The sequence below is a fragment of the Crotalus tigris genome, unplaced genomic scaffold (genome assembly GCF_016545835.1).
Source record: "Crotalus tigris isolate CLP2741 ecotype Arizona unplaced genomic scaffold, ASM1654583v1 scf7180000024420.512544, whole genome shotgun sequence".
Classification (NCBI taxonomy): Eukaryota; Metazoa; Chordata; class Lepidosauria; order Squamata; family Viperidae; genus Crotalus; species Crotalus tigris.
Genome location: NW_024100586.1, coordinates 278891 through 291866, shown reverse-complemented (window position 1 = coordinate 291866; position 12976 = coordinate 278891). Strand labels below are relative to the sequence as shown.

The 12976-nt window shown below is 38.6% G+C and overlaps 1 protein-coding gene across 6 annotated transcripts in view; it reads left to right on the top strand.

Annotated features, from left to right (window-relative positions):
• Positions 1 to 3919: 3919 nt before the first annotated feature.
• The window catches only part of TBC1D19 (TBC1 domain family member 19), a 54040-nt gene continuing 44983 nt past the window's right edge, over positions 3920 to 12976 (top strand). The window contains exons 1-4 of one of the 6 annotated variants that reach the window (XM_039329867.1): positions 3920 to 4148; positions 9347 to 9419; positions 9840 to 9885; positions 12356 to 12431. In XM_039329867.1, coding sequence (XP_039185801.1) covers positions 4047 to 4148; positions 9347 to 9419; positions 9840 to 9885; positions 12356 to 12431 — 297 coding nt within the window. In that variant the 5' untranslated portion in view covers positions 3920 to 4046. Of the gene's footprint in view, positions 4149 to 9346; positions 9420 to 9839; positions 9960 to 12355; positions 12432 to 12976 lie in introns of those variants that run through there. The other 5 variants (XM_039329866.1, XM_039329868.1, XM_039329869.1 and 2 more) reach the window with 5 other exon arrangements.

The window sequence follows — 12976 nt, the reverse complement described above, 5'->3', positions numbered from 1 at the left end:
CTCTCTCTCCCTCTCTCCTTCCCTCCCTCTCTCTGTGAGCATGCACACATACAAGGATTGTAGGAAGAAGAACTGTGATGGTAGCCTCACTCCCAAATAAAAATAAGTTGAACCAACTTGCAATGGAAAGAAAGAAAGAAAGAAAGAAAGAAAGAAAGAAGAAAAAGAAAGAAAGAAGAAAAAGAAAGGAAGAAGAAAGAAGAAAGAAGAAAGGAAGAAAAAGAAAGGAAGAAGAAAGAAGGAAAGAAAGAAGAAAGAAGGAAGGAAGGAAGGAAGGAAGAAGGAAGGAAGGAAGGAAGGAAGGAAGGAAGGAAGGAAGGAAGGAAGGAAGGAAAAGAAAGGAAAGAAGGAAGGAAGTCTTTCTGACAAGATTATCATCTGCAATTCTGCAGACTTGGTTTCTGCTTGGGACACAGAGACTTCGGGGCAGGGTTGGTTTCTGCTTTTTAAATCCTTTAGGGAAATGTATCCTGCCCTTTTAATATTTCCTTCTCTGGGGAGCTGACTTCCCACAGTTGTAAGGTGAAGCTGGCTTCCCCATTGACTTTGCTAGTCTGAAGGCTGCAAAGGGTGATCACATGATCCTGGGACACTGCATCGTAAATTTGATGCATCATAAATCTGAGCCATTTGCCAAGCGTCTGAATTTTGATCACAATTATCATGGGGATGCTGCAACTGTCGTATCTGTGAAAAACGGTCATAAGTCACTTTTTTCAGTACCATTGTAACTTTGCATAGTCACTAAATGAACTGCTATATATCAAAGACTACCTGTAAATGTATATGAGAAAAGATTGAGGAATACTAAAATACTAAAGGAGAAAACATTTTAATCTATTAACAATAGGGGTCTATTACAACAATAAGAAATTTATCGTATTATTAAATTTTGTGTTTTAAATGTAATGCCATTTTTTTCAAGGAAGATTTATAATAACCAGTTGCATCTGCGTTACTGTATTTAATCATAAAATTCCACATTAGGACACAGGAGCCCTGGAGTTCAGACATAATATGCACAGAGATTCGTTTTCTTCTCTGTCACCTTTATAAGGAAAACAGATTAACCTTTAAAATACTCCATTTTAAGTGTCTGACTAATACATTTTTTCCAGTTACTTGAGTTTTATGTCGAAGGTAAACCAAAGTAGCACTGCTATTTATCTAACATGAAAACTGCAACATTATCAACTGCTTGCTCCACACATAGCTAAAAGACCTTTGTTTTCTCTTAGGTTTTTCAGGTTTCAAGCAGTCAAAGTAGTTCTTTCTGAAAGTATTATCAGGGTTCATTCTTACCTATAGTGTCATAAATACAGTAATTGTTTCATTTTGCATTGCATTTCCTTTTCAATTATGCCTATGTCTTAGAGGGGTTTTGGAGAGAGTTATTCTATGTGGTCGATAGCACATAATCAGAACTATATTAATAATTTTCAGCTGTGAGAATGTTCTTGTTATTTCTTCAAAGTTCACTGAGTTGGTGCTCAATATACTTTCTGCTGCAGGAATTTTGTATTGAGAGGAACTCTGATCTTCCTTTTGAGAAGAATCGCTAATGAAATTGTGGAAATATGCCCTGATGTCAAGAATGATTTCCTCCATAAAAAGTGAATGCGATGCAGTTAGGACACCATTCTTGGATTCTAATTCTAATATAGGTTCATGCCAAACCTGGAAGTTGGGTTCTCTTACTTACTGAATTGATTTTGTCTATGGTTTTCAACATTGACCTAGCCTAGCATATTTATTTGCTATTTATGACTGTATTTGATTCATTAGAACTGTATTTTCAGTTCAATAGGAACAATTGTATCTTATTTTCTTTTTTCTTTTAACATGTCTTAGTCTTTCTTGAGTATACATTTTTCCCCATTTATACTGTTTTGATTTTTTTAAAAAAACATATTAATAATTAACTATTAATAGGTATATTTAGAGGATATGTGCATCACTTCCTCTCTTTTTGAACAGGGAAAGCCACCAAATCCTATTCATAAAGCAGCTGCAATCTGAGTTCCTGCAAGATAGGTTGCATATAAAAATCTATGGAATTGATGAACGAATACAATTTCTCTGTCTTGGATTAACCCCCGATTTGGTTGCTTGCCCCAATTTGTATTTTCCCTTGTTTGCAAAACTTGGGTAGAGAAAAGCTTCCCTTCACCTCCATTGAATCTTTTTTTGTTTTAATTTAAGAAGATAATGTTTTTAGAAGAGATAAGACAGCCATTTGTCCAGAATGGATAGAGACCATTGAAGTAGAAGACCTACTAATACAAGCTAATGCAATCCTCGGTTGTATAAACAGTAAGGTGACCAACTTTTTTACAATGAAAAGGACACAAATAAATTGAAGAAAAAAATATTGTAAATAAAAGAAACATTTTATTCATTGCAACAATAATACAGACAACTTGCATGAGCAAAGTTTGCCAGCCGGGTGTTTTGGTGCGCTCAGCAGCAATTCCTATTGGCTTTCAAAAGCCAACAGCGGGAGTAGCACAACTCATGCAAAAGTTGAAAAAAAAAACCATCAAAAAAGGTGCCAGAACACTGTTCTGAGCGTTCTGAGAAAAAAAAAAACTCCTGCAGATTAGTCTTCAAATATCGAAAAGGAGGACATGTAGGAGGACACTTTTCAAGGGAGGACAGAACTTACAAAAGGAGGACTGTCCTCCCTAAAGGAGGACAGTTGGTCACCTTAAAAACACAGGTATAGAATCAGTGGTGTCAGGGCTTTTTTTTCTCATAGAACGCCCAGAACGGAGTTCCGGCAACTTTTTTGGATGGAATCTTGTAGGGTAGGCAAGGCGGGTTGTATGACATGTGTAAGTTCCGGCACTTTTTTTTTTTTTTTTTTACAAAAAATGCACTGAGTGGTGGGAATTCAACTATGTGAACAACCGGTTCTCTGTGTTGATGCCACTTCCGGAAGTCCATTCTGCACCTGGGTAACAAAAAATTAGCTACCGGTTCTGCCGAGGTGGTGTGAACCGGCTGAATCCCATCACTGCATAGAATCAAGATCCCACGAACTATTAGTACCGCTTTATAAAACCCTACTGAGACCACACCTGGCATACTGCAGCCAGTTTTGGTCACCATATCACAAAAAAGATGTTGAGAGTTTGGGAAAAATTCAGAGAGGAGCAACTAAGAGGATCAAAGGCCCGGAGACTAAAATATACAAAGAACGGCTGCAGGACTTGGATTTGGCTAGTCTAAAGAAAAGAAGAAGTAGGGGAGACATGATAGCAGTGTCCCAGTATCTGAGGGGCTGCCACAAAGAAGAGGGAGGTCGCGTTATTCTCCAAAGCACCAGAAGGCAAGACAAGAAACAATGCTTGGAAACTGATCAAAGAGAGAAGCAAACTGGAATTAAGGAGAAACTTCCTGACAAGTGGATTAATTCCACAATTAACCAGTGGAACAGCTTGCCTCCAGAAATCGTGGGTGCTCCATCACTGGAGATTTTAAAGAAGAGATTATACAGTCACTTGTCTGAGATGGTCCTCCTGCTTGAGTGTGTGTGGGGGGCTGGACTAGAAGACCTTCAAAGTCCCTTCCAGCTCTATTCTATTCTACCTCAAAGATCCTTTCCAACTGTTATTCTGAATGTATTCCAAAAAGACCGGGCAGATGGCATGAACCCATCTTGAGTCCCGGTCCTGCCAAGTTGTAAACCCCTTTTTTGTCCGAGGTTGGTTTTATGTGGACTCCGAGACGAGGACACGTGTGTATGCTTGTGTGTATGCGTGAAATGATTTGCACAGTTTCTGCCTCTACAAAAGACTTTTTTTTTAAAAAAAAAATCTCGGGCGCTTTGCTCGCTAGGGCGCTACAAGCGGTCGGAACGCGGCTTCCCCAGGCGGCGTTTCCTGGGGAACGCCTCCCCGCGGCCCCCGCCCCGCACCGTTGCCCGGCAACGCCAGGCAACTCGGCCCGTTGAGCCGAACCTTGTCTAGCGGGAGTGTCGCTGAATTCGGTCCCCCGTGCCGCAACACCGAAAAATCACAAGCCCTCCTTGGTCCGTGGGCGCCATGCTAGCCGCGCCGGATGACGGCCTCTCCCTGACCATCGCCCAGATCGTGGAGAGGCTGAAAAGCTCCGGACTTCACGCCCAGCTGGAGCGACAGGCTCGGGTGAGGCGGCTTGAGCCGCGCTTTGGGTTCCTCCTCCCCGCCGCAGCCTTTTTTCTGCCCTGCCCCGCCTCTCCTCCTTGCTTCTTACCCGGCACTGCGCTCGGCTCCCCTCTAATAATAACAGACAGAAATCTTTTGTTGCTTGCTGCCAGTACATGCATGCAATTGTAGTATCTTTTTTTTTAAAATCTCGCTGCATTGCAAAAATAATGATAACGATAACGACAACAGTATCATTTCCTCACAAGTCATTGCAATAGTAATTAGAATACTAAATATGTTTTTTCTCCTAAAATATTCATAATCTGTTCCCTCCCAATTCATTGCAATAATAATCACAATAATAATAATAGTAATAATAATAAAACAATATTAATATTATTAATAATAATACAATAATAATAATATCCTGACTTTGCAAAAAAAATATCCAACTTGGAACTGTCTATATACTCAGATGCTACCTTAACAGTTATTTGGTTAGGACTTGAACTGTTAAGTTTTTACCAATCTCAGACTGTTAATAATACTAATACTAATACTAATAATATCCTTTGGATGCTAAAGCACTCATAATCTGTTCCCTCTCAATTCATCATCATTATAATATCATCCTGACTTTGCAAAAAATCACCCTACTTACAACTGCCTATCGTATTTTCCGGCATATAAGACGATTTTCTAAACCATGAAAATCTTCTCAAAAGTCAGGGGTCGTGTTATATGCCCAGTTGTCTTATACGCTGGAAAATACGGTATATACTCAGATGTTACCTTAACAGCTCTTAGGTCCTTGGTTAGGACTTGAACTGTTAAATTTTTACCAGTCCCAGACTGAATAATAATTAAAAACAAAAACAACAATAATAATAGCAGCAGCAAAAGGCGGGAACTTTACTGGGAACAGTTTCCATCCTGTGATGATATCCGTAACACCATCAAACATCCACATCTGCCTATCTCAGGTCTTTGGTAAGGAGTTGACAGGTAGACAAAAATGCCAAACTCAATCTGAACATCTGGTTGATTGTGCAATGATCAATGATGATGATGATGATGATGATAATAAATATCTTTTCTGTCCCAATGCATTCATACTCTGTTCTCTCCCATTCATAGCAATATACTACTGCTAAATATCTTTTGCCTCCTAATGTATTCATACTCTGTTCTCTCCTAATTCATTGCAATAATATTTCCTCCCAATGCATTCATAATTACTTTTCTTCATCCAGATTCATTACAATAATTACCATCAGTCAATTGCAAAAGGCAGCTTTGCTTGGAACAGTTTAGATCCTGCAGCGGTTAACATTAAAAATTAAGTTTTATGCCACATGGAGGAAGGATATGATTCATTATTTTTCTGGCCTTCCTACCCAGGCCTTTTGGTCAAGGCTTTCTTGAATCCAGTCCACTATTCCAACTGTGTATCTAATAACTGGAATTGCCCAGGTGTTAATTGCCTCGATGGCATTTCCTGCACTCTTAAAGTTTGGACCTTAAGATGTTCTTCCCTCTCTTGATGTATTCACTTTCTAATGTCTTCTTGATTTTAGTGTACTTGATGTTGTCAGCTTGAAGGATGCTTGGGTGTTTGTAATAATCCAGATATCATCCAGATAGTATTAATAATAACAGAAGCCTTGGCTGTAGTTCCAAGTCACCTGGAGCATCTCTTGAACATCATCGGCATTGACAAAATCACCATCAGTCAATTACAAAAAGCATTTGACTTGGAACATATCCTGTGGCTATATCTTTAATATTAGTAAATAACATCAGTCTATCCCAATTATGACTCAATAGTATATAAAACTGCCAAACCCAGTTCAAACATCTGGCTGACAATGATAAGATTGTCAGTGATAACATTGTTAATGATAACAATAATATCACTTTCTCCCAAAACATCCATTGCAGTACAGGTAGTCCTGGACTTACAATACTTTATTTAGTGACTGTTCAAAGTTACAACGTGACTTATGACCGTTTTTCACATTTACAACTGTTGTATCAGAGGCTTGATAACTGATCCCTATTTATGAGGTTGCAGTGTCCCTGGGTCATGTGGTCACCTTTTGTGACCTGAGAAGCAAAGTCACTGGGGGAAGCCAGATTCACCTAACAACCATGTTACTAACTGAACAACTGCAGTGATTCATTTAACAACTGTGGCAAAAAAGATCATAAAATTGGGCAAAACTCACTTAACAAATGTCTCATTTAGCAACAGAAATTTTGGGCTCAATTGAGGTCATAATTCGAGGACTACCTCTAATAACATATTCTTCCTCCTAGTGCTTTCCAATAATAATAATAATAATAATAATAATAATAATAATAATAATAATAATAATAGTGTGGATAGTGGACGTGGCAGTGCCTGGAGATGGCAGAATAGACGAGAAAGAACTGGAGAAGATAACAAAATACAAAGACCTACAAATAGAAATAGAAAGACCGTGGCAAAGGCAAGCAAAGGTAGTACCAATAGTCATAGGCTCCTTGGGTGCAATCCCAAAATAACTGGAGCACCACTTGAACACCATTGGCATTGACAAATTCGCTATTAGTCAATTGCAAAAGGCGGCCTTACTAGGAACTGCTTCCATCCTGCGACGATACCTGTAATACCATCAAACATCCACATCTGCCTATCCCAGGTCCTTGGGAAGGACTTGATAGGTCGACAAAAATGCCAAATCCAGTCTGAACATCGGGCTGACTGTGCGATGATCAATAATAATAATAATAATAATGGCAACAAGAAGAATAGTATCAGTTTTTTTTGTTGCCAATGCATACATTATACTATCTATTTCTCTTTCATACTGTGTTATGATAATAATAGCAATAATCTGTGGTTAGGACTTGACTTATTCAGTTTCCACCAGATTTAAACTATGAATCTAACTATAGATTACACACACATATCACTATTTCTTCCCAATACATTCATAATAATACCCTTTTTACAAATGCATTATAACAATAATATTTTTCTCTGATGTATTAATCACTTTTACTTGTAGTCTATTTCAATAATAATAATAATAATATTTTTTCTTGCCAATACCAACATTGTAGTATCTTTTCTCTCTCACTGTATTCAAACCAGAATAAAAAACAGTGTCCTTTTCTTCCAGTACATTGATAAAAGTATTGCTTTTCCTGATGCACTGCAGTAATAATATTAATTGGTGGAATCAAAAAATAGTAATAAAAAAAATGAAGAAACGGAAGTGTTCTGGGATTTTGGAATTTAAACAGACAGAGGCCTGCCACCTAATAAACGAGACTTAACAGTTAAGAACTGTATTACTAACTTAACATCTGCAGTGATTCACTTAAGAACTGTGGCAAGGTCATAAAATGGGGCAAAACTCACTTAACAATGATCTTACTTGGTAATGGAAATTTTGGCTCAGTTGTCGTAAGTCAAGGTTACCTATAATTAGTATTGTCAAGTTAATATACTTCTGTTTTTCTTTTCTACTTTACTATTTCCATCTGGTTATCTATAAGATGGAAGGTTCAGGATGGCATCAAAATTAGAATAATTGGTGTAGGTCCATATTTTTATAAGATGCATTATGATACTATATTTCCTAGAATTACCATGGGAATAATACTTTCTGAGTAAACGTAGAAAAGCTTAGGCTGCAGTATTTTTTTTTTTTTTTGTATGAAAAGGGCTGAAATATTATTTACCAGCTTGCACTGTGCCTGAGTCTTACGGATTGCTCAGATTTCTAAATATTTTATAGAATATATAAATATTAATATTCTGTGGAATATTTTGAAATAGCCCCTTAAATGCTTTTAATGTACAATAATCCTGAGCATTCATTTGTTTCCAGATTCTGTGTTCAGAAAGTCTGACGTGCAGAAATCTGCTGTCACTTACCATCTGAATTAAGACTTGTTACTTGGCAGTACCGTGTCAGTGCATTGATGCAAATTGTTAGGAAAGGCATCAAGCAGGGTCTGTTTATTCTTACAAAGCTTCAAGCTGTTTACTGTATATCTTCAAGATTATGCTGAAAACAAATAAGAGCAAAGGTTTCTCAAAAATCAGCTTCGTTTGGTATTTATTTATTTATTTTTTTGGAAATATTTTATTGTTTTTTTAATTTTTAAGAAAAAGTACTCAGGACACACTGTGGTGTTTGGGTAATCAGACATTCCAAAGTAAAAACATAAATAAACAACTCAACTCAATACATTCACTGTCTCCTCTCTATTTCCCTCAAATAACATAATACGTTTAAAATATTCCATTTCTAAATTAAATTTCTATTACTACTAAACCCGTTTTAAAATGTTATCAGTTTACAATTACCAAAATCAAATTTCACTTTAACTCAACAAGTTATCAGTTCAGGTATCCCTTCCAGATATATTCTAGTTCTTAATTTCTCTCATCCTTCCTCTTATCACCAATCTCATTTATTTCTTCTTCCATTACACAATAGCTATCTGAATTAAAAAATAATGTTAATTCACTTCAATTCATTACAGAAACTTCAAATTTCATCCAATTGATTGTCATTTTCGGTATTTATTTTTGAAAGTATAAAGCAAAGAAACATTTATTTTTTCTTAGTGTTAATTTTACCGTATTTCATTTTTTAAGATGTGTAAGTAGATTAGTCTATTTGAAGTTGATAATTACACATTTAATATGAGTTAATTAGATCTTTATAGACCGGAGTAGAATAGAACTATTGTCATTGTGTAACTCACAACAAAATTAAGTGCTGCCCACAGTGCACACTATACACACAAGTAAAAACCACAGATAAGAACATACATTCTATACACACATCCTTCACATTCTAAGATTAAGGAGAGTAGGGTACAATCATTAAAAAAAGCATAAAGGATCTAAAAACATACAACCCCCTCTATTTTAGAATAGATGTGAGGTTCAAACTGGAATAGCACAAATGCTAATACAGTCAGGAAGCACCGGATTAAAGTAACTAAAATTTAGTTAAGTGACGTCTATCACGTACATAGAGATAGTTGTTGACTTAACAGCCATCCATTTAGCAACTGTTCCAAGTTACGACGGCATTGAAAAAAGTGGCTTACAAGCCGTCCTCACAGTCACAACCCTATTGCAGCATGTCCATCTTCCCATGACGTTTGAAGAATGTTGACCCTTTTGTTATGTTTATCTTTCTTGTTAGCTCAGTTTACATAATCCAGAGATTAAGCTACAGTCCCTAAAGGAAGATATTAAGGAATTCCTGAAGGCCTCAGGTTTGTGATTTTTTATTCATTATATTTTAAGATTTTGGGTTTGAATAAGTGCTGAATTTTACATCCATCTATTCGAGGCTAATTTTCAACAGACTAATAAATACCTTCACCGAAACAGCTTATAAAAATGTATCTTTATTCTCCGCTAACAACCATGGAGTCCAAGCTGATATTGCTCCAATTTTCTATGCAATCTTTTTGATACCTCTTCCTTGCTTTAAGAAGCTTGCTAACTGAACTGCTGACCCCTATACCTGAGATTTCACAGGCTGAAATCTGTCCAGTTCTGTGCTTTCATGTGTTTTTAATGCTAAAAATTCTCTTTCTTACCCCATCTAATTATTCTCAAGTTTTTAACATCCGAATTATGAGTTTTTCTAATCTTCAGGTTTGTTTGTTTTTTTTAACTTATTTTGCCAGGTTGGGAAAAGAAGCTGCACAATGCTGTTTATAGAGAAATCAGTATGTGAGTTTTGTTTTTGTCTCAGTGCTGGTGTAACTTTGGCGTCATGTTTGCATGCAGTGTTTCTTACCTCGGAGGTTCGTAAAATTTTGCCATCACCCTTTTCTTTAGTGTAATCCTAATGTGCAACATTCCCTACAAATCCAAACACCCAAAACAATACAGTAAAACTGTGGGAAAGATGGATTTTCTTGTAACGAAGTGTGAGTAAAAGAAATTCTTCACTTCTCCCCTGGATTCTGCTGGGAAACCCCTAACTTAATGTTTGCAGGTGGTCCTCGACTTACAGCCACAATTGACCCCCAAATTCCCATTGTTAAGTGAGTTTTGCCCCACGCTATGACCTTTTATGCCACAGTTGTTAAGCAAATAGCTGCAGTTGCTAAGTGAATCAGGCTTCCCCGTTGATTTTGCTTGTCGGACGCCAGTTGGGAAGGTTACAAATCGTGATCCCGTGACCTTGGGATCATGCAACTGACATAAGTACCTGCCAGTTGCCAAGAGCCCAAATCTTGATCGTGTGACCATAGGGATGCTGCAACAGTCATAAGTGTGAAAACTGGCCACAAATTACTTTTACCAGTGCTGTTGTAACTTGAGGAAGCTTGAGAGTTCACAAGGTCGATGCTGTATGGAACAAAGCTGTGACTGAATCTGGATGTTCTGCTTCGGATCACATGAAGCCTCCTCCCAGAAGGTAACAAGGAAAACAGGTTGTGAAAAGGACGTGTCGCATCCCAGGCAATCCTGCGGACCCTGCTCAAGCAACGCTTATGTGCCATGGATAGAAGGAAGTGAACTGCCAGTAATATTTTCTGCTGTCCTCACCACTCTCTGCATCGCCTTCGTGTCTGAAGCAGTAATACTTCCAAATCAGACAGTAATGCAGTATGACAGGATGCTCTCGGTCGCCCCTCTGTAGAAAGTGATAAGGACAGGGGAAGGAAGATGTGCTTTTCTCATGTGACGTAGGAAATGCAGGTGCTGCTATGCCCACTTCACCAGTGTCTCCCTGTTGAGCGACCAAACTAGCCTACTTGTTACCTGCACCCCCAGAAACCACCTCCACAGATGAATTATTAATACACAGAGGTGTGTGGTTGTGTCTGCCTTTTCTGAAGCCAACAATGATCTGTTTAGTTTTTCCTGTGTTTAAAATGAGGCTGGTTTTGTTCACCAAATCCTCTGCCTTGTAGTAAGCAGCTTCATTGTCATTCTGAATAAGGCCCACCACTGTTATATCCTCTGCATGCTTCACAATAAGATTGGTGGCAAGCCTAGCGCAACGGTCCTGGGTCCACAGGGTGGACAACGGCAACAACAACTCTGAATGATCATTAAGGAGAATGGTTGTACGTCAAGGACTACCTGTATGACATTTGTTTCCATTGCAACTCATTCTTGGTTGAACACATTAGAGCAGTGGTTCTCAACCTGTGGGTCGGGACCCCATTTGGGGTCGAACGACCATTTCACAGGGGTTGCCAAACAACGCAGTCCGCCATTTTTTCCCCTTTTTCCTTAGCTGTGCTACTCCCTTTTATTCTATTGGCTTTTGAAAGCCAATAGAATAGACTCTCTTGAATAGAGTCTAATTCTATTGGCTTTCAAAAGCCAATAGGAATTGTCCAGGCTGTCTCTGCCCTGCTGAGCCCGCCAAAAGTCCCATTCTGCAAACGGTGCTGCACCAGTTGAGTAGTCCTCGACTTACGACCGGTTGAGTAGTCCTCGACTTACGACCGGTTGGGGGTCGCGGCATTAAAAAGGTTGAGAACCACTGCATTGGAGCCTCCTGAGAGGATCGTTTGGGTCATTAAGCGAGGACTTAACGTGGCTGTGATTTTTGACTTTTTGCTGACTTCTTCTGACTTCTTGCAGGCTTCCCCACTGACCTTGTGGGAAGTTAGCAGGGAACAAAGAATGAATTGTCGGAGGTTAAGTCTTCGAAGCAATGATCAATTCCTCACATTTCTCTTCAATTTCATCCTACCGTATTGCCAGGATAAATAGTGAAACATAATTGCCTCTAGCAATATTTCACAAGGCCATGGACTGATCATGACACCATATATTGAGAGCCGTGGTGGTGCGGTGGGCTGTAAAGCACTGTGAAGTGCTATAAAGCAAAGGTCCCCAACCTTTTGGGCACCAGGGACCAGTTCCTTGGAGAGAGGATTTTCCGTGGACTGGAGGGTATGTGGTTTTGTGTGCTGCCTGCATCCCTTGGATGGGGCTTTGCTTGTTTGTGCGGCCCGGTTGCTGGCACGCCACGGTCCGGTACTGGTCCACGGCCCAGGAGTTGGGGACCCCTGCTATAAAGCACGATGAAATGGTATAAGTCTTAGTGCTAGTGCTATATATTGTGCCTGAAAATGTACTTGTCTCTAAGAAACATCTGATCTATAAAGATTTATCCAGAAATGTGGGTCTGAATAGTACTTGCGCTAAAATATATCTATTTTTTTCCTTTTAGGTTTCCTTTACCTTGTTCTCCATCAGTGCCTCCCGAACATATCAAGGAACCTTTAGCTTACATGAGAAAAGCTCAGGTTTGATTTGATTAAATTTTACTGCACATGCTCAAATATGGATATATATGTATATGCTAAGCGTTTGACCTGGTTCGGCCAGTTGGCTTGGGGGAATATCACACCGGAGGGGGTTGATGAATTAAGAGGAAATCGTACATCCCGCTCTTCCCTAAATGACACATACATACATACATACATACATATAAATAAATAAAATAATACACGATCACCGGGAGAATTATAAGTAAAAATAATTTACTAAAAATACTTTAATAAAAAGGTTGCCAAGCTTTCATTGGGGAAACTCCCCAACATCATCAGGGCTAAAAGGCCATTCTAGGAAAGATGGTTTAAATGGGTTTGGTCGACGTTTGCACACGGCTCTTTGACCGGGTAACTGGCCCCAGCTGATCAGCCGGTGTTCGGAATACATCTCTGACGTTATGTTCTTTCTTATCGTTCCTTCGGGTTCCCTTATCTATCCTTCTGTTGTTGATTTTTGGATTCATTAGTAATCTTATATCTCCCTCTCTTTTGATGGCGTTCATTCCTGTCGTATTTAT